Source organism: Pelodiscus sinensis, chromosome 7 (assembly GCF_052426305.1).
Source record: "Pelodiscus sinensis isolate ZL-2025 chromosome 7, ASM5242630v1, whole genome shotgun sequence".
Lineage (NCBI taxonomy): Eukaryota > Metazoa > Chordata > Testudines > Trionychidae > Pelodiscus > Pelodiscus sinensis.
The window spans coordinates 44,116,821-44,137,580 of record NC_143058.1 but is presented as its reverse complement, the minus strand read 5'-3'; the positions used below and the strand labels follow the sequence as shown (position 1 = coordinate 44,137,580).

Below are 20,760 nucleotides of genomic sequence, written 5' to 3'. Positions count from 1 at the left end.
CCTTTTTCTGCTATTCTAGTTAATAGAAAGATTCTCTGAATTTGTGTTTACCTCAGGGCTTTTAAATGTTAAATATTTTTGACTTCCCATCAGTCATACTTTATATTAAAATTCTTTTTATACAAAAAATAGATGATTAACAGATGTTTTAATAAATGGTTAATCAATTTTTGTAGATAGTTATATAGTCTAAGACATCAGTAGGTTGCTTATTACCATGGTTTATAAGCATTTTAAACACATTCTATTCCTATCTGTAATATTCTTTTAATATCTATTAATCATTTGCTAAACCTTTATTAACAATTCCCAAATGGAACTTTATATTAAAGGAAATCCTCTTTGGTTTCTATTTCCTTTTTTAACCCTAATAGGAATCAGAAAATAGTAACAACATAAAGATATTTAGAAAATACCCTTGTCAAGTCAATTATCTCCTTGTATTTCTCCTTTCTCTTTATGGGAATAGTCCTGATAACTCTGTTTCAGAAAAACTGTTAAAGTATTTCTCTACAATGCTACTTTTATGGATTTATTTTGTGCTTTAATAAAGTTTTTGCTGAGAATCAACTTAATTTCACGCTATTTAAGATGAATGTCAAATACCGAGGATGTATATACTACATTGATGTGTGCTTTTGAATATATCCAGATACATTAACTAGATGTATACCAAAACAAACAAACAAAAAAATCTTATGACTATAAAAGACTAAGCAAAGGGACACGAACCTGCAAAAGCAATAGGTTAATGTTTGCGTGGCCAATTTCTGTAACACAAATCACTGTGTTTGCATTAATACCTACTTTACTGTGTACACATTATATTGTATTTCTCTGAAAACTGTTTTAGACATAACTTTTTATCATTTTTACCACTTGTTGCCTTTGTATTTTTGAGGCATCTTTTCTGTATTAAAAGTCTGTGCAAGCCGGGGGGCTGCACTAGTAAATTGCTGCAAGGTTGTTATCAAGGATAACTGCCAGTCGCATACTAATACTATTATGCAGTGCCTTTCATCCATACACCTCAAAGTGCTTTACAAAGGAGACAAGAGTCATTATCCCTAATTACAGACAGGGTAACAGATACCAGAAGGAGAATGGCTTGCTTGAGGTCACCTGGCCAACCAGCGGCAGTGTCCTGTTCCAGTGTTCTATCCACTAGGAATACTGCCTCCAGGAACTCACCATAGAACTGCATTATGTTATATAGCAATCAACTCCGTCCAAGGGATGTAGATTTCTTTAATAGGATGTTCCATACATACTGTTGCCTTTCAAGGGAATCCTAATCTAAACCTTGATTTAATAAAGTAAAATATATTCTGAAAGAACAACTCACATGTGATTCCCTTTTCCAGATTTTCATAGTATCCACAGAGACATATCTGCTGGAGAAGGTTTGGATGAAATTTCTCAAAAGCTTTCACTTCTTTCAGTCGGGTGAATATAATGTCTACATCTTCACTGGAACGTTCCAATGGTCTGCACAAAGAAAAAGGAGACTAGCTCGTCAGGGCTTGATCACAGAAAAAGTTAATTCCCACCCACATACACCTAAGCTAAGATTATTAGTGTAAAAACTGTTAACATCTATGAGCTCATTAAATTCAGCCTGTAGGTGCATGCAACAACCCTGCAGAGATTCCAGATAAAACACCTAACCAATTGTATTCAACTTTTATTATTATTAACAGGAATTTTATTGTGATTGTGCTTGACAACTCCAGTCAAAAGTAAAGCCACACTGTACCAAGCACTGTGTAAATGTTTATGAAGACAAGGTTCCTGCCCCAGAAAGCTTGCAGTCTTAACAGAAAAACAAAGAGCAAAACCAAAACACACTAGAAACAAAGTGTTAATGTAGCATTTAAACCTATGAACCCAGAGTCCTGGCCAAGTCCACTCCACTGTTCCTTTCTGTGCTGTCTCCATATTTTCCTATATATTGTCTCTCTGACCTTAAACGTCTTAACTATCTCCTCTGCCATGCTTGGCCCAGTTCCACCACCACATAAGCACAGAGCAGAAACAATCCTATTCAGCTTCCCCAGAACTTTCAAAAAGTAAGTGCTGGTAGTTAGGCTGGACAGACTGAGACATTAATTCATTTGTATGATGCTGTACGGGTAGGTGTAGCACATTTGTGATGAGATTTAATTGGAACTTATTTTTATATGAGAAATTTAGTATTTTATTGATGATTTAAAGAAATTTTAAAAAATCTGTTTTAAATTAACAAAAATCTATGATTTAGTTGGGGTTGGTCCTGGACTATGATTCTATTAAAATAATGAATGGTGCATGCTGGGCATTGAAAAGTGAGCTAAAATTACAAAAAAAAAAAAAAAAAAAAAAAAAAACACCTTGACCCTGCTTGAAAACTATGGGACACTTTAGGGAAGTATGTGAGCTGGTCTGTAGTTGGCAGTCTGCAAAGAAACTGCCTATAAAAGTTGTGTTTTGTATAACATTCTAGAAAGAATATTTTATGTTTGATCTAATATGCCTGTATATCATGAACATTACAGTATACATAAAGTAAAGAAGATACAGTAAGATACTCTCATTTTCCCTTTACAATACAAGACAAAGAATCAGTCCATGAAACTAAAAGCAAATTTAAAACGGATAAAAAATACTTCTTTTTCTTAACACAAGATGGCATAAAGCCCAAAGACTTAGCATGTTAAAAAAATAGACATTTACCTGAATATCGACAGTTACTTTACTGGAGCATTTTAAAAATTAGTTATAAAATTTCATAATTCAGAGAATAACCTGACCACTAACTGAAGGCATTAGAAAGGACAATTATGGAAGCTTCAAAACAAGGTTTCTTGTATTACTATTTGTACAACTCTACTGAAACTGACCACTTTTAGAGTGAGACATTGCAATAGATGGACTGCTGGTCTGATATAGTATGGCAATTTTAATGTTTCTCAGACAGGGGGGGGCAATGAAAAATTGGCAGCCCACCAGGCCGCTACCACCCGTGCTTTTTTTTTTTTTTGGTGACAGTACTGCCTGTTACTGGCACCTCCAGATGCAGTACCAGCACCTCCAGTCAGAGCTTAACTTTTCCCCTGGAGCACTGGCACCATTTTTAACAAAAAAAGCACTGGCTACCACTATGTTTACCTGCATCTCTGCAGGTACTGGACGATCATAGCTCTCATTGGCCATGGATTGCTGTTTGCAGCCAATGTGAGCAGCTGGAAGCCACGTGGACTGGGATGCTGTAACCCTGTGGACTGGATCTGGTCCATGGACCAGAATTTGCCCACCCCTGTTCTAAGAGATTATATTGGAAATTCAGGGGCTAAAATTATTCTTGTACAAAGGGGGTCATGAAAATTTTAATCATGTTCAGTGTCCCTCCAGTCTGCCCGCTGAATCAAGCGCTTCCACGTCAGTTAATATAACTGACCAAAATGCCAAAATTCCTAATTTTATTGTAAACTAGAAGATGTACACAACATTGCTCAGGTCTTTAATTCAATTGTTTATTATCTGGAAAACAAATAAAAATGTACAGGCTTCATTTAAATCATTGCTCTGGGGTGGGGCTGGGGTTGAAGTGTTCAATATACAGACTACCTCAGGGAGAGAAGACTACCCCAGCCCTCTCTCACTTCAGCAGCTTGGGGCTAGGTGAGAAGCACCTCTCCATGGTTGCTGCAGCTCCAGTGGGGACAGCCAGGGCAGAGGTGCATGTTCCCTGGCTGGGACAGGTGCAGGTTCATCTGCCCCCTGCACTCCCTGGCCAGAGTGTGGAGTACAGCAAACTGGGCACTTTCCGCTCATTTCCTGATGTTTGGGAACAGCCAGCAAGATTGCTATATGAGTCCTCCCTAAAGGGCACCTTAGGATGGGAGGCTGAGGGCTACAACAGTCTTGGGGGCAGGGGGGAAATGTCCCCAGCTAGCCCCTTCTACACTTGTCTGGGGATTGTGACTTCTCCATTTGGTTTCATGAGAAGCAGTCCCATTCCTGGCACATTCAAACCTTATGTTGCCTGAAGTTATGATAGAGGAAGCTGTATATCGAATCTGGTGGTCCTAGCTCTTACCATTTAAGAGGAGTTCTTGAACAAACAGACAAACTCTCTCAAATAGATAGCAGATACTAGTGATGTAAACAGACTTTTTAAAAGATAAACATGCAACTGCTAAAATGTTTAGCAGTTACAGTTACACACGCTGTGGGGTTAGCTTTATACTGCAGAGCATGCAGCAAAGCATTCTCAGGAACGCGGCTGCACTCCCGGGGAGAAGGCTTCGCTGCTGCGGAGGCTTCACTATGGGCTCTACAGTCTCCTCCCTGGGAGCGAGCTGGCAGCCCCTGCTAGCCCCATTCCTGGGGAGCCAAAGTGTGTAACCTGCAGCAGGGGATCAAGGGGAAAGACTGGGCCTGCCACGGAGAGGGGCTGCTCCGGCCGGCTGGCCAGAGCAGCCCCTGCCTGCAATGGGCCGCACAGAGCTAGAGCAGTACCCTGCCCAGGGTGGAAATAGCACAACTAAAAGGCTCAAAGTATAGCTTAACTTATATATGTATATATTTTTTTCCTTTTTGTCACCCCAATGCAATGTCTACAGGGTCTAAATGCAAGCGGGGGAATGGTCTCGCTATTGTGGGGAACTTTCCTGGCTTCTATACACACCGGTGAAATGGACCAGCGAAAGGATCTGAGTCCCTGCTCCCACTTCCTTTACCCCACAGCCTCCCTGATCCTGAGGGCTCCCCCTCCACTCTCCTGAGTAGCAGAGCCCTCGAAACCCCAACAAGGCTGGGCCCAGGTTTCCTGGGGCTTAATCCCTGACCTTGTAGTCACTAGGGGCAGGAGTTAGGGTGTCCCCACTCCGAGGTGCTCTCTTTACACTGCAGGCCTTCTTGGCCCAGTGATCACTTCATAAGGTTCAAAGCAAATACAATTTATTAAACATCAACTGATTAAAGAGAAAAGAATAAGAAAAAATGAGAATGGTTAAATGAGAACACTCAGCCCTGCTCTGTAGCACTGGGACATCAAAACAGCAGCCTGCAGAGTGTAAGGACAGTCCACAGTCTCTTCCTTAGAGGCCCCTTAGAGGCCTTGGATGTGCTGCAGGGGGGGCTGCAGGCTGGACACGCTTGATCTGGCAGTGACCACACAGCCTCAAGCTCTAAGTGGCCAGACCCCTCTCCCAGCCCAGAGCCTCTCCCCACACTTTGCAGTTCCCAGCTGCTCACCACATCCAGCTGCAGGCTGTGCTGCGTGGCCAGTCTCTAGCTTCTTGCGTTGCTTCTCTGTTCCTTTTGGCTCTCTGAGCACTGCCAGTCTGCTGCTCAACACAGGGTCTGCGCTCCTTGAGCTGTGTGTGTCTGGCTCAGCTCTGCAAAAACTGCCCCTCAGCACACAGCTTGCACTGCTTGGGCTGTCTCTCAGCTCCCCGTTTTTGCAGGACTTCTTCTGCACACTGCTTGCCCCCCTTGGGCAGTGTCTCAGCTCTCTGTTTGCTCAGAGAGAGCCAGAACAATCCCAGCTCACAGGGAGGACGGGTCCTGGCCTCTTGCTTTTCTCACTGGCCTGTCCAACTTGTCAATCAGGATAAGCTTGAGTGTTGGCTGCTTTCCATTGTCTCTGGGGTCTGTCAGTCTCATGGACCCTTCCCCTGTTGACACTGGGAGCTGGCAAGCCAAAAAACTCCCACAGAGTTTAAGTAAGGGGCTAACAGTCCCCTTACATAAATGCTCTTTCTGAAAAGATATTTGAGATGTTCCTCTTTGGCCATTCAATGCTGGCATCGGTATTTGCCCTATGAAAGAATACCACATCCCTCTTACGTTGAGGGCCAGTGAGGCAATTTCTTCTTAAACTGTGTCTGGGAGGCATTAAATACTCCATCTTCATTTACACTACAGTTTACCTTTATTAATACAGATAAGACTAATTCCCTGGTGCATTTACTTGCTTCTACATCACAGCAATATCCTCTTACCTACTACCGTAGGTATTATCCTCTTACCTTCTTCAAACCACAGTCAATTACAATTTCTCCCTTTTAAAACTCTCAAGCAAGATTTTCACCCTCCCTATTATTATTAATAACTGGCAGCTAGTGCAAAGATTAAGAAGTATTAATTCTCTTGTCAAAATGCTTTTAAGAAATCTACAAAGCACAGGATGAAAACAGAATTAAAAGCCATTTGTACTAGGTCCCAACCTACACTATGTTGGCACTTGGAACACAAATTCACTTATTTCATGTACCCCAACACAAACAGCTAAGGTTGACAAGGAAAAGAAAGACAATGATAATCATTCTCGGCACACTTTTCTCAAAGAAGACATAAGCTCTTCATGTCAAAGTCACTTTCTCAATTTTTAAATTAAATCTGTGCCATTTTGCCTCCAGCAGTTTGCTTCCTTTCATGCAGGAAACTCTAGTAGGTCACAAAGGCACAAAAAATAAACATTAAATCAAAGCAAATGTGCTTGACAGGTGAATTACTTTTTCATTATATCTTTGTTGCATTCACCCAATTCTATTTACAAACCAGAGGATGGTATCGGGAACAAGACGGGTAGGAAAGCAAAGTGCTGGGAAAATGGAACTTCAAATTATTTAAGGCCTTGATCCCACAATTTTGTCAAAGTAAATTGACAAGTACATCTGTGGGAGTCACATTAAAGAGCAGTGGGCTGCATAATTCAACCAATAGACTGTTCATATGCAACAAATACCCTTCAAGTTTTGTTGTTTGATATTAAGGGACAAGAGGCAAGCAAAAATGGTTAGCAATTAGCAGACGATCTAGGTTATTTTTAAATTTTCCACCATTATAACCTAAGCACCTTTCATGAATAGTGTTGCTAGGTGTCCGGTATTGACCCAGACAGTCCGGTATTTTCGCCTCCTGTCTGGTAAAAAAATTCAGAAAATACAGGACACTTAAAATGTCTGGTATTTTCTGGTTTTTTCCCCCTGCCAGAAGGTGAAAATACTAGACACCTGGCAACCCTACGACACACTCGACAACTGGGCCTGGCCTCCCGCCCTCCCCCAGGCCTCCGACACCCCCCGCCCGCACACTCCCTGCTTACCTGGTTCCGCAGGGAAGCTGTGCTCTGACTTGATCAAGAAAACAAAATGGCCACCGGCAAAAAGCCTAAAGACCAAAGGGAACCAATGCCTTCCCTGGGTCTTAGGGTACGTCTAGACTACATGCCTCTGTCGCCAGAGGCATGTAGATTAGGCTACCAGGCATAGGAAAATGAAGCGGCGATTTAAATAATCACCGCTTCATTTAAATTTACATGGCTGCCGCGCTGAGCCGATCAGCTGTTTGTCGGCTCAGCGTGCTAGTCTGGATGCGCGGGTGTCGACATCAAAAGTATTTGTCGACCACTCAGGTATCCCTCCTGGAATGAGACCTGGGTGGTCAACAGATGCCTTTGATGTTGACACCCGCGCGTCCAGACTACCGCGCTGAGCCGACAAACAGCTGATCAGCTCAGCGCGGCAGCCATGTAAATTTAAATGAAGCAGCGATTATTTAAATCGCCACTTCATTTTCCTATAACTGGTAGCCTAATCTACATACCTCTGGCGACAGAGGCATGTACAGGCAGTCCCCGACTTACGCGGATCCGACTTATGTCGGATCCGCACTTACGAACGGGGCTTTCTCGCCCCGGAGCTCACAGGCAGCGATCCGCCACCTTGACCTCCGGGGCGAGAAAAGCTGCTCCCGGTGCCCCTGGTCTGCCGGAGACGGTCTCCAGCAGACCAGGGGCACCGTGAGCGAAGCCCCAGCCGCGGCGCGGACCCGCGCCTCTGAGGCTTTGCTAGAGCAAAGCCTCAGAGGCGCGGCACCTCGCTGCCACTGCAGCTTTGCTCGCCGTGTCCCTGGTCTGCTGGGGGGGGGGCCACAGCTAGTGTGCCCCCCCCCCAGCAGACCAGGCTTTTGTTGCCGGACCCTGGGGCAGAGCAGCTGGGGCGCTGCCAGTTGGTCCCGCAGCACCGCTCTGGGCACTACTGGACCAACCCGGCAGCACCCGAGCTGCTCTGCCCCAGGTGTCCTGATTCAGCCGCTGCTGGTCAGTTTCAGCAGTGGCTGAATCAGGACGCCTGGGGCAGAGCAGCTGGGGTGCTGCTGGGTTGGTCCAGTAGCGCCAAGGAGCGGTGCTACTGGAGCAACCCAGCAGCACCCCAGCTGCTCTGCCCCAGGTGTCCCCAAGTCAGCCGCTGCTGAAACTGACCAGCGCTGACTACAGGAAGCCCGGGGCAGAGTTGCTCTGCCCCAGGCTTCCTGGAATCAGCGCTGATCAGTTTCAGCAGCAGCTGACTTGGGGACGCTTGGGGTTCTTAAGTTGAATCTGTATGTAAGTCAGAACTGGCGGTCAGTTTCAGCAGCGGCTGAATCTGGACGCCAGTTCCGACTTACATACAGATTCAACTTAAGAACAAACCTACAGTCCCTATCTTGTACATCACCCGGGGACTGCCTGTAGTCTAGATGTACCCTTAGTGCTTAACTTCCCCCCGTTCCTATCCCTATTCTGACCCTGCACGCACTGAAAGGGGCCATGCTGTTTTATTTATTTATTTATTTAGCTTAATAACTCGGAGTCCTTTTTTTTGCTCAGCAACTTTGGTCTCCCCCTGTTCCCTCCCCCCCCCAACAAATTTTTTTCCCCAGTGGTTTTTTTGGGGGAGGGGGCGGGGTGTTCGGTATTTTTGTTTAAACTATCTGGCAACCCTATTCATGAAAAGTAAGAACAAGAAACATCTTTCTTTCAATCCTACTAGCAGGAACAAACTTAACAACTTTGTTGGGCTTTTTTAAAGACAACGCGTGAGAACGTTAATTTGCTAAAGAGGGTTGCTACAAGCCAAGGGGATGGGTTTTACATTTGGCTCAAATCGCAGTGAGTGGTGGTCACTCTTACTCTGGCTAGCTATGAGTGCCATGGTTTTGCACCAATACTAATGAAAGTTCTCTCCCCCGACGAAGCTAGTCGGAATCTGTAGCTTCCTAATATCGTCATACTATACTGTGAGGCAATCGTGGACAGTATCTGCTCAATCTTCTTTTTGATAAGAGAGAGTTCTTTAAGTCTCACAAGGTATTTCCTTCAGGGTCAGACCATTTTTGGTAGAATCTTTTCTTCACCTTCTTCAGTTTTACCAATATTCTTCAAAAAATTGGGATACCAGAACTATATGCAGAATTCCAGGATCAATCTCACCAATTCTGTACAGAAAGGTAAAGTCATCTTCTTTGCTCCCTACTCCCATTTATATATCAAAAGATCACATTAGCCCTTTCTGGCACAGCTAAGGGCCGCTAAGCTGCTTATTCACCATACCCCTATAATCATTCCCAGAGTCTCTACTTTCCAAAAAACAATCCCCTGATCTGGAGGTATAGACTGCATGCCTTGTCCCTAGATGCATCACTCTTGGATATGGGAGGTCTGCCTTAACTGCACTCACCCCTGTAACCACTCCCAAATTTCTGTACAGTGCCCATTCTACAGAAAGAGTTCTGCAGCACTGAGACAAGGGGAAACATGCCAGTGCTAGCACTCTCTTCTTTTCTCCGATGGCAGACTCGAAGAGTTTTAGTACATCTCTGCTTGCACCTACAGAGTGAATAATACAGCTCTCAGCCTGTCTCAGACATGGAGTTTTGCCTGCATAAAAACTGCAGTTTTCAGTACAATACTAACAATGGGAGTTTTACTTAAGCTAATTTGTATTAAACTTTTATGAACTATAACACTAGCACTAGTTTTTGAATGAAGAGTGGTTTGACTTAATAAAGAACTATAATGGAGCTACAGGTTGAACCTCTGTAATCCAGACTTCCCTAGGCCAGCAACACACCTGGCCCAGCATCATCAGTGATTCTGTGGGTGCTCAGGCCCTGGAGTACTCACTGGAAAAATTGGTGGGCTGAGATCAGGAGCACTGCCAGACTTGGTAAAAACGGAGCCTTGGCACCCAGGGAGCCAAAGCAGCAGAGCCCCTGCACCAAGAGAGTTGGAGCAGCAGAGTCCTGGGGGCTGGTAGCTGGAAGCAGAGAAACCAACACTGACCTCCCCTGGTCTGCCAAACCCCCTGCTTCCGGACTGGTCAAAACCTGAGTGCCAAACCAGGGAGGTTCCACCTGTAGCTAAGCGTTATACTTTAATGTACTTATTCCTTAAAACACCAGTTAAACTCAGGTTTGATCACGCTGGCTGCTTAAGTCTTTTAATGAAATCATCATCATTAAATTAATATTAACAATCTAATTATGACAAAGTGTTTTCTACTTTTAGGTACAAGCTGCATAGCAAGGAACAATGTCGATATAGTATAAAACAAATTAACTTCCTTTTTTATGGCAGCTATCTTATTAAGGGGTTGAAGATTTGGTTTTAATAGATAAAGGAAGTTTTAATGTTACGTCTAACTGGTTTAGCTCTCTGCTTCAAGTGCAGAGCTCATTCATATCAATCTAAAAAGGACAACTGATCATTTAGTTGCGTATTGTGACACAGATGTTCTTTCACTGCTGAAGTGAAAGTATTCCCCAGACTGCTGGGAGACTTAGTGTTGGAAACTGATGAGAATAGTTCTGGATACATTGTAGCTCAAAACAAAAGTTATGGGCTTGATGCAAGAATTACTAAATGAGGTTTTGTGGCCTGTGTTACGTAGGTGGTCAGACCAGTTCACTTAAAAACTACTTGCTTATAAAAATCAAACCTAAAAATGTTGCAGAACGCTATTACTGAAAGATGGCTTACTTTCTCATTTTACCATATAGTTATAGAATAAATTGATTGGAAAATAAATGTACTTACATTTCAGTATACTAGAAGATTTACCTGGCACTGCTCGGGACCTTAATTCAATTAATTTTTGGTTTTTGGAAAATAAAATGAAAATTTACTTGCTTCATTTTCTGGGGTGAAGTTGGGGATGAAGTGGTTCAGTTTGCAGGCGGCCCTGGGGAGAGAGGACTATCCCAGCCATCTCTCACTGCAGCAGCTTGGGCCAGGTGAGAAGCACCTTTTGATGGCTACTGCAGCTCTAGTGGCAAAGCCGAGGGAAGGGTGTATGTCCCCCAGCTGGGGAAGGTCCAGGTTTATCTGCTCCCTACACTCCCCAGCAGAGTGAGGAGTGTAGCAAACTGGTCACTTTCCCTGGAAGAACAACCAGCAATGTTTCTGTATGAATCGGGAGGACAGGGGGGCAGGGAATTTAACCACCTACCCTCTCTAAGGGATACCCGAGAGGGTGGAGGTTCAGGGCTGGGGCAGTCCCAGAGCAAGAAGTGCGCCACCAGCCAGCCCATTCATCTGCCGGGTGATTCTGTCTCTTTTCTATAAGGTATTATGTGCAACTGTACAAGTAGCGGGGAGCTGCATTCCCTCCTGCCAACTCTGAAGGGCTCCTGGGGGGGTGAAAGACTCTGGGGTTGGGGCCATCCTGGGGGGGCATCCCAGGTTAGCCCCTTTCATCTGACTGTCTCTTTTCTGTATGGCTTTATGTGAAAAAAATCCCAATCCAGGTACATCCCAATTTCCTGGCACAACCAACCCCTTACTTTGGTTTAAGTAGAGGAAGCTGCATACTACGTTTGGTGGTTCTAACTCTTACTGTTTAGGAAGAGTTCTTGAAAAAACAGATGCACAGACAAGACTCACAAGCAGACTCACAGAGAAACTCACTCAAACATATAGGAGATTACTAATATGCCTCTTCAAAACAATGGCATGGTTTTCCTGACTGTAAAATTTTCATGTCCTCCATCTTCTTATTCTATTCCTCTTTTGACCTGTTTCTTGCCTGGTTAGACTGCTTAACCACTTTACGGCATGCACACACAAGTGGACAGCATCATTACTAATGGCATAACCCTGCTCAATTATGTCAATCTCTGTCCTCTAAAGTGATAGAAATGTAGCCGTGTTAGTCTGGGGTAGTTGAAGCAAAATGCAGGACAATGTAGCACTTTAAAGACTAACAAGATGGTTTATTAGATGATGAGCTTTCGTGGGCCAGACCCACTTTCTTCCACTATTTGATCTGAGGAAGTGGGTCTGGCCCACGAAAGCTCATCATCTAATAAACCATCTTGTTAGTCTTTAAAGTGCTACATTGTCCTGCATTTTGCTTCAACTGTCCTCTAAAGGACATTTTAGCCTTGATTTATTTGATAATCGGGATCTCAGATAACACCTGATATTTATCCTTAGAATCATAGAATCATAGGACTGGAAGGGACCTCGAGAGGTCATCGAGTCCAGCCCCCCGCCCTCAAGGCAGGACCAAGCTCCATCTATACCATCCCTGACAGATGTCTATCTAACCTGTTCTTAAATATCTCCAGAGAGGGAGATTCCACCACCTCCCTTGGCAATTTATTCCAATATTTGACCACCCTGACAGTTAGGAATTTTTTCCTAATGTCCAATCTAAACCTCCCCTGCTGCACTTTAAGCCCATTACTCCTTGTCCTGTCCTCAGTAACCAAGAGGAACACATTTTCTCCTTCCTCCTTGTGACACCCTTTTAGATATTTGAAAACCGCTATCATGTCCCCCCTTAATCTTCTTTTTTCCAAACTAAACAAGCCCAGTTCATGAAGCCTGGCTTCATAGGTCATGTTCTCTAAACCTTTAATCATTCTTGTCGCTCTTCTCTGTACCCTTTCCAATTTCTCCACATCTTTCTTGAAATGTGGTGCCCAGAACTGGACAGAGTACTCCAGCTGAGGCCTAACTAGTGCAGAGTAGAGCGGCAGAATGACTTCATGAGTTTTGCTTACAACACACCTGTTGATACAACCTAGAATCATATTTGCTTTTTTTGCAACAGCATCACACTGTTGACTCATGTCATGATTATGAGGGTTAGCCAGCAGCCTGGGGATTAAGGGGTTAACTACACCTAGCCAGGTGGAGTGACCAATAAGAATGTAGGTGGGACTTTTCAAACTGGGACAAAGGAATTTGGGTCTTTTTTTTTTTTTTTTGTCTCGCTGAGTGAGCTCTCTGCAGCTACAGAGAGGGACAAGCATGTCTCTCTCTCTCCAAGACACCATTCTTCATTTTCTGTAAGTAGGGTAAAGTTTAGGCAGTTTCGTTAGGTTTTATTGTTTTAAGGATTGGGTATGGGATCTGAGATCTGGCACTGTTTAAAAGATGTTTTGGCTTTTCTTTGTAACTAAGTTCTAGGCCCATGGAGTTTCTCCATGAGTATATTTTGTTACCTCCCTATCTAGTCATTATGTTTGCAACAGGAATATTGTTGTAATAATAAAGGTTCTTTCTTTTCTTTTATTAACCTGGCAGTGGTTGTGTGCCTTGATTTTTATTTTAGGGGTAAGATTTCCCAAATGATCTTTCCCCTGATTTCTTTATCAACATTTGGGTGGTGGCAGCGGAAGTTTTATTCCCAAGATCTAGGTTTTTAAGATCTTGGGGGGAAGTTTTATACCAAAGCCTGGTAGATAAGGCTTTGGGGTACACTTGCTGGCCCCCACTTCTGCATTTATCATGCCAGAGTGGGGAAGGAGCCATGACAACTCATATTCAACTTGTGGTCCACTATGACCCCTAGATCCCTTTCCGCCATGCTCCTTCCTAGACATGCAAATCCCTTTCCGCCATGCTTCCTTCCTTGCAAGCAAATGTATATAACAGACATTAGCAAAAGCCCCCTAGAACAGTGGTCACCAGCCAGTAGATCAGGATCTACTGGTAGATCTTGGAGCCTTTGACAAGTGATCCTGACTGGTTTGGCTAAGAGGCTATCAAGTGCCTGCACTTCAACTGCCCCTCCCCCACACTGCTGCTTATCTCCTGCCCTTTGCCTTGGAGCTGTCTCTCCCCTAGTGAGCCTCCTGCTTGCTGTGCAAGCAGGGGAAGGAGAAGAGTGGCACTGATGTCAAGGTTCCCCCTCTCCCACCCTGTATCCTATCTCCACAGAATGGAAGGGGGCACAACAGGACTAGGGATGGAGTTTGCTTGCTGCTTTTGGGAGTGGTACAGAGCCAGGGCAGGAGTGAGCCTGCCTTAGCCCCACTGCACCACCACCCAGGAACCACCTAAGGTAAGCAAGGCCCAGATGGAGCCCACATCCTGAAACCCTACCCCAGTCACGAACCCCCTCCAACACTTCAAACCTCTGTCCTAGCCCTGAGCATCCCTGCATCCAAATGCTGTCCCAGAGCTTGTCCCTAGAACCCCCTCCTACTGCCTAACTGCCTGCCCCAAGAGCAGCTCAGAGCCCTCCTCATACTCCAAATCCCTTAATCCAAGACAAGAGCCTGCACTCCAACCCTCTGCCCCAGCCTGATGAAAGTGAGTGAGGATGGGCAAGAGAGGGAGGATGCATTACAATTAATTATTTGTATGTTGCTCAGTGTTCTACAAGCCACCGAAATCATTGGAATCCTTGTCCTTAAGAGTCTACTAGGGGGCTGTGCCCCCTGCTCACGGCACTCACCAGCCCCCCCTTTTGGAGAGGGGTAGGAAACCCCAGCTCTCTCTGCCCCCAGCCACCAGGGAGGGTTGGGCCCCAGCCGCACCAGCCTGGGCCCCTTCTCCCTCTCCCGGGAACCAGGGTCCCTTCTCCCTCCCGACCCCACCAGCCTGGGCCCCTTCTCCAGCCCCCAGCAGCCAGAGTCCCTTTTCCCCTGCCAGCCTGAACCCCTTCTTCCTCCCCCATCCCTGCAGACCAGAGTCCCTTCTCTCCCCCAACCCTAGCCACCCCCTCTCCTGGCTGCAGCATATGCCAGGCTCAGCTCCAACTCCAGTGGCCAGGGAGGCGCAGTGAGGCACTGGTAGTGCAATTCACACATGGCACTCGGGGCACTGCAGCTTGCTAAAGCAGGGAAAGCCGCTGGCCCGTCCTTTCCCCATGCAGTCCTACCTGCGCTGCTCACTGCTCCTGCTCACAGAGCCCAGGGCCACCTGTCTGCCTGCTGGGAGTGGAAGGGAAGGAGCCAATAGGTTGGTGCAGTGGCTCCCCTAGGCGACTCACTGCAGCTGCCAGAACAACCCTAAGTGCAGCCATTGGGAGAGGGTGAGTCTCTGTTGGGGGAACCAGACTTCAGGTGGTTGGGCACCACGTTCCAGATCCCCAAGTGCCTGGTGGCAGAGGAGCTCCCAAGAGACCGCTGCTGACACATAAGCCCATCTGGGAGCCCCACTCCTAGCCCCTGTGTCCGGGCTGCTGTCCCAAGCACCGCACCCTCACCTCACCATCCTTGGGATATCACAGTTGGGATGTGGGGTCTGCCGACTACTGTACCATGTTTCTTGGCGTTAAAAACCCTGTGGGATGGGTGGAGAAAGGAGAAGAAGGGGCTTGGTTTAAAATAGCAATTCCAAGTGGCGAGGGGAAGCCGCAAGTTTGGCCTTGAGCTGGGAGAGGGGGGACGCAGAGTGGCATGTGACGTGATTCTGTCGTTCCTCTGGGAAAACTTTTCTTAATACGTGGAGACACAATCTGTTGGTCACAGAAAAATAACACGAGATGTTTTGGGGCTCACTCACTGGTTGCTAAGTTTTCCCTTTGGCTGTCTGTTATATAAATGCTGAGAGAGAGAGAGAACACGAGAGACAAGGACAGAATAAAAGAAGGGACTTAAAATATGAGGACATGTCAAGAGATGGTGTTAACTTTAATGGAATGGAGAACACTCAGCCTTTCCCAGGAGGTGCCCAGCATCCAGTGAGGCAGTTCTACTAATCCCATACATTAAAGAAGTCCTGAGTTTGGCCTCCCAAAATCATCAGGTATTTTTAACATAAAGCTGGAGGGGGATAATTTGCATTCAGCTTCAAAGTCTTTAGGGTTCATGTTTTCAATCTTCACCCACACACCCCTATCCATAGGAAACAAAAAAAACACACCCTAAGCTTATCATCTATCACAACTTTAGGAGTTACGACTTTATGAAAAACACCAAATATCACTAGAATTGCAATAAACTCATGAGAAGTGGAAACACCGATAATCTAATTTGTTTATACATAAGCATCTCAGAGCAGAGATTGTATCTTTCTGGGGGAAAAAAACAACCCATTTCCATATATGCTGTTTGTTTGCCTATGTTTTTCCATTTGGAAAAACATTTGTCATGGAAACAAACACTGTATACATTCAGGCAATTCTGCTGAGCGAAAACAGTCTCTTTTTTTTCCAATGCAAAGGTCAACTTTCAAGCTGTAACAGTTGTGAGAGAAAAATGTATTTGCTGAGTAATGACATTCATAGAGATTTACCTTCTGATAGAAATTCATTATTTGAACAGTGCAGCAGTAACAGTAAGAGTGTTCTAAGCACAGGAAAACATACATCTATTTTTCATAATAAGATTACCATTACAAAAATGATAAATATATTCCATATTAAAAAGATACTAAAAATTACAAGGAAACATATCTGTTGCATTTGTGAAAATATTCTTTACACATAATGCACATTTAAGAACTGAAATACGGATCAAATGTCATTGAATTAAACACACAAACTCTCCTAAATATAAACTAGCATTCACAAAGACAGCATTCCTTTTGATCAGGATGGCTCAATAACATTACATTAACTGGAACATTTGCTTTATAATAGACATTTAAAGGGTTTTAATGCACAGAGTACTTTACATCAATTGTTTGAAATGTACAGCATACTCCTGGAGAAATTGTGCCACTGCACAATGCCAAATTTTGCAAAAAAATTCATGCGCATGCTGAGTTTCCTTTACCCAACAGAAATGGGCTGCAAGGCTGCTGGCTGCCACTGGGGGTAAGGGGGTACTGGACCCAGCAGACCCCAGCTCACACACAAAAGACCCAGCCTGGAGGTTGGGGAGAGAGCTAGAGGATTCCCAAAAGCTGCAGTTCCCACCATGCCCGGAAGGAAGGAGACAGTGGAGCACAAACTCCACACAAGCCTAGAATCTACCATTAAACTGTTTCTCCCTCTGGATCCCTGGACTCTGAGGGTGCGTCTACACTAGCAAGATTTTGCGCAAAACAGCTGCTTTTGCGCAAAATCTTGCCACCTGTCTACACTGGCCGCGAGTATTTGCGCAAGAACACTGACTTTGTACTGTACAAAATCAGTGGTTCTTGCGCAAATACTCAGATGCTCCCGGTCAGGGATAAGCCCTCTTGCGCAAGTATTCTTGCACAAGAGGGCCAGTGTAGAAAGCCAAGTTCATTTCTTGCGCAAGAAAGCCCGATGGATAAAATGGCCATCTGAGCTTTCTTGCGCAAGAAAGCGTCTACACTGACACTGATGCTTTTGTGCAAAAGCAAATCTTTTGCGCAAAGGCACATGCCAGTATAGACACTCTCTTGTGCAAATACTTTTAACGGAAAAACTTTTCTGTTAAAAGTATTTGCGCAAAATCATGCCAGTGTAGACGCAGCCTGAGGGTTAAGGAGGCAGGTGTATTGGCTGGGGGGAGGGGAAGACAGAGAAATAGGGTTGTGATAGGGATTTCTTTAACTTTATACTCCTGAAGGAATTTCTGAGTGTCTGTCAGCAAGTATGTGTGTAACAATACAGTATTTTTTTTAAATAAATTACCAAAATAAGTGAAAGTGGTGTGATTAGGTAGTGTTATTTTTACAAATACAATTTACACAATTTAAAAATATCTGCAGAATTTTTAATTTTTCAGCACAACAGAATAATATGATTTAGTGGAAAATATATTCTAACATAAATCTAGCTATGAGAATCCATGAACACAGCTTTATCCTTATTGCATCTTCACCCATAAATAGTCTAGCTTAATGCTACCATTAATAAATATTTTAAATGTACAGAAACTATGAGAGAACTGCTGGAAGATTACATTGCCATATATAAATTCTGACAGTTGTTTAATTAAGAGATCATCCACTAAAGCCATTAAAGTTAGTGTGCATTAACTCTACTAAAAAATTAGTAAGCATACTAAGAGTGGCTATAGTACAAAATACCATTAGCAGAATAACAACAGAATGAAGGAAATACAATATGACCTTCAGAAAGGTAGCCATGTTAGTCTGTATCTGCAAAAACAATGAGGAGTCCTGTGGCACCAAGACTAACCAATTTATTTGGGGCATAAGCTTTTATGGGTAAAACCCACTTCGTCAGATGACTTGGAGTGGAAATTACAGAAGCAGGAATATATATATAAGTAAGTAGCCCAATGTCTGTGACTCTGTAACGCTGAAACGCTGGCTGTTCCCCCTGGGCGGTGCTGTTGCCTCCTGCCGTGGCGCTCGGCTGACTGTACCTCTCAACTGTACCTCCCAACTGGGCCACCACACGGGAGCACATGGCACAAGTGGCCGTTTTGGGTCCGCGCTCCCTATGCAGCACAAGGGTGCTACGGGGAGCGTGGGGCCCAAACAGCCACTTGCACCCGCGCAGCGGTCCAGCTGAGCGGCACAGAAGTCAGCCAAGTGCCATGTTGGGAGGCAACAGGGCCACCCAGAGTGAACAACCAGGGGGTGAGGCCTGGACGAGCGTGCATCTCTGATGTCAGGAAAAGGTGCCGGATTCAAAAGGAGGAAAGTGGAGCAGACACAGAGGATGCGGAGGAAACAGAGAGAAGAACGGAGGAGGCAGAGGACAGCGAGAGAGAGAGAGTGAGAAAGACCCAACAGGAGGAGGAGAAGAGAAACACAGAGTGAGAGGTGGGAGGAGGAGAAGAGAAAGAAAGAGAGACAGAGAGAGAGGCAGGAGTTGGACGAGAGCTGGGGGGGGAAGGGGGACAGAGAAAGAGAGCCGGAGTGAGAGACCGGAGGCTCAGGAGAGAAGACTGACGTGGAGGAGAGATGTGAAAATGACGGGATAATTGGCTAGTATATATAGAAGTACTAGTATAACAAAAAAGGGAATAACTTATCAAGAGCAGGACCAGTATTAATGAGGCCAGTTCAGTCAAGGTGGATGTGACTCACTCACAGCACTTGATGGGGAGGTATGAATACCAAGAGAAGGAAAATTGCCTTTGTAGTGAGATAACCAATCAAAATTCTTATACAGTCCTAATTTGATAGTATTAAATTTGTAAATTAATTGCAGTTTTGCTGTTTCTATTTGTAATCCTGTTTTGAAGTTTTTTTGCAGTAGGATAGCTACTTTTAAATTCATTACTCAATGTGCAGGGAGGCTAAAGTGTTCCCCTCCTGGTTTTTGTGTGTTTCCTTTCTTGATGTCCAATTTGTGATCATTTATACTTTGGCACAGAGACTGTCCAGTTTGGCCAATATACATGGCAAAGGGGCAGAGCTGGCACTTGATAGCATATATCACATTAGTAAATGCACAGATGGATGAGCCCCAATGGTGTTGTTTATGTGGTTAGGTCCTGTGATCGTGTCATTTGTATAGATATGGGGTTTGTTGCACGGATGGGTTCCTGAGTAAGTGTTTCTGTGGTATGGTGTGTGGCTACTGGTGAGTATTTGCTTCAGGTTAGGGGCTATCTGTAGGCAAGGGCTGGCCTGTCTCCCAAGGTCTGTTAGAGCAAGGGATCATTTTCCAAGATAGGTTGTAGATTGTCAGGAGTTGTCCAGCTGTATGGAGACTCTCCTCAGACCCTATTCTACCAGCACTCCAAGCTATCTTCAAGACACCACTGACTTCCTGAGGAAACTACAGAGCATCAATGATCTTCCTGAAAGCACCATTTTGGCCCCCATAGATATAGAAGCTTTACACTCCAATATTCCAGAAGAGGATGGACTCCTTAATGGGGCAGAGGGGCTGAGCTACCCCTGGCCTGCCAGTGGGTGAGTGGACAGGTGAATCAGTTCCTTGTGGGGAAGGGAAGCCAGACCTGATCTTCCCCCAGCCAACCAGCAGCCAGGTGACTCCTTGCAGGGAAGGGGGGGGGGGCTGCTGGCCGGTGGTGAGCGGGGCTCCCCCCACTCCATTTGGCGCTGTAGCCGAAGAGCTTGGAGGCAGGGGAGGCCACTTACCTGGGCCAGTGGCTGGTAGGGATGTGAAAGGTTAACCAATTAGCCAGTAAGCATCACCCTTATTCGGAGATGTTTACAAGTTTCAGTTAACCAGTAGGGCTGGAGCAGATCCCCGCCCACCATGGGCAGGGGACTGCTCCAGCCCTGTGGGACCCACTGCAAATGGAGGTTGCTCTGGCCATCCAGAGCAGCCTCTGGCTACAGCGGTCTTGGGTGCCCCACAGGCAGGGTCTGCTCTGGACTGGCCAGAGCAGCCTTTGTTCACTGCAGGCTTGGGCACTCTGCAGGCAAGCAGGGAGGCTTCTCCAATCCAGCTGGCCTGGAGCAGCCTTCCCACCTGCCCTTTGATCAATTAACCAGTCAACCAATTAAACAGGATTTTACATCCCTGGTGGCCAGCAATATGGAAAGTCCTGACCCCAGCTGGCCACTCTCTTCCTGGTACGGCTACTCTCAGGTGCACACCCTGCAATATAAATGTCTCCCGCACTCACTGCTGCCTGGGGTCATTGTGGAACATAATTCTATCTCCTATTGGAACCTCCCCATTCCATGCTATCAAAATGGCATATCCCATTTTCCTGGCACAACCAAACCCTGACCTTGTTTTCAGTTAGGAAAGAGGAAGCTGCATACCAAATTTGGTGGTTCTAGTTCTTACTGGTTAGGAAGAATTCTTGAACAAATGGACTCACATCAGACGGATGGGCTCATGGACAGACAGATGTGCAAACTGTCTAAAATATATATGGATAGATTGTATAATGGTCTTA

General features: G+C 45.2%; 1 protein-coding gene across 2 annotated transcripts in view; it reads right to left on the bottom strand.

Moving 5' to 3' along the window:
- RAPGEF4 (Rap guanine nucleotide exchange factor 4) overlaps nt 1–20,760 on the bottom strand; it is a 230,160-nt gene that overhangs the window by 198,333 nt on the left and 11,067 nt on the right. For both annotated transcript variants that reach the window (XM_089779764.1, XM_006116479.5), the window contains exon 2: nt 1,346–1,488. In XM_089779764.1, the coding sequence (XP_089635890.1) occupies nt 1,346–1,488 (143 nt within the window). The remainder of the gene's footprint in view (nt 1–1,345; nt 1,489–20,760) is intronic.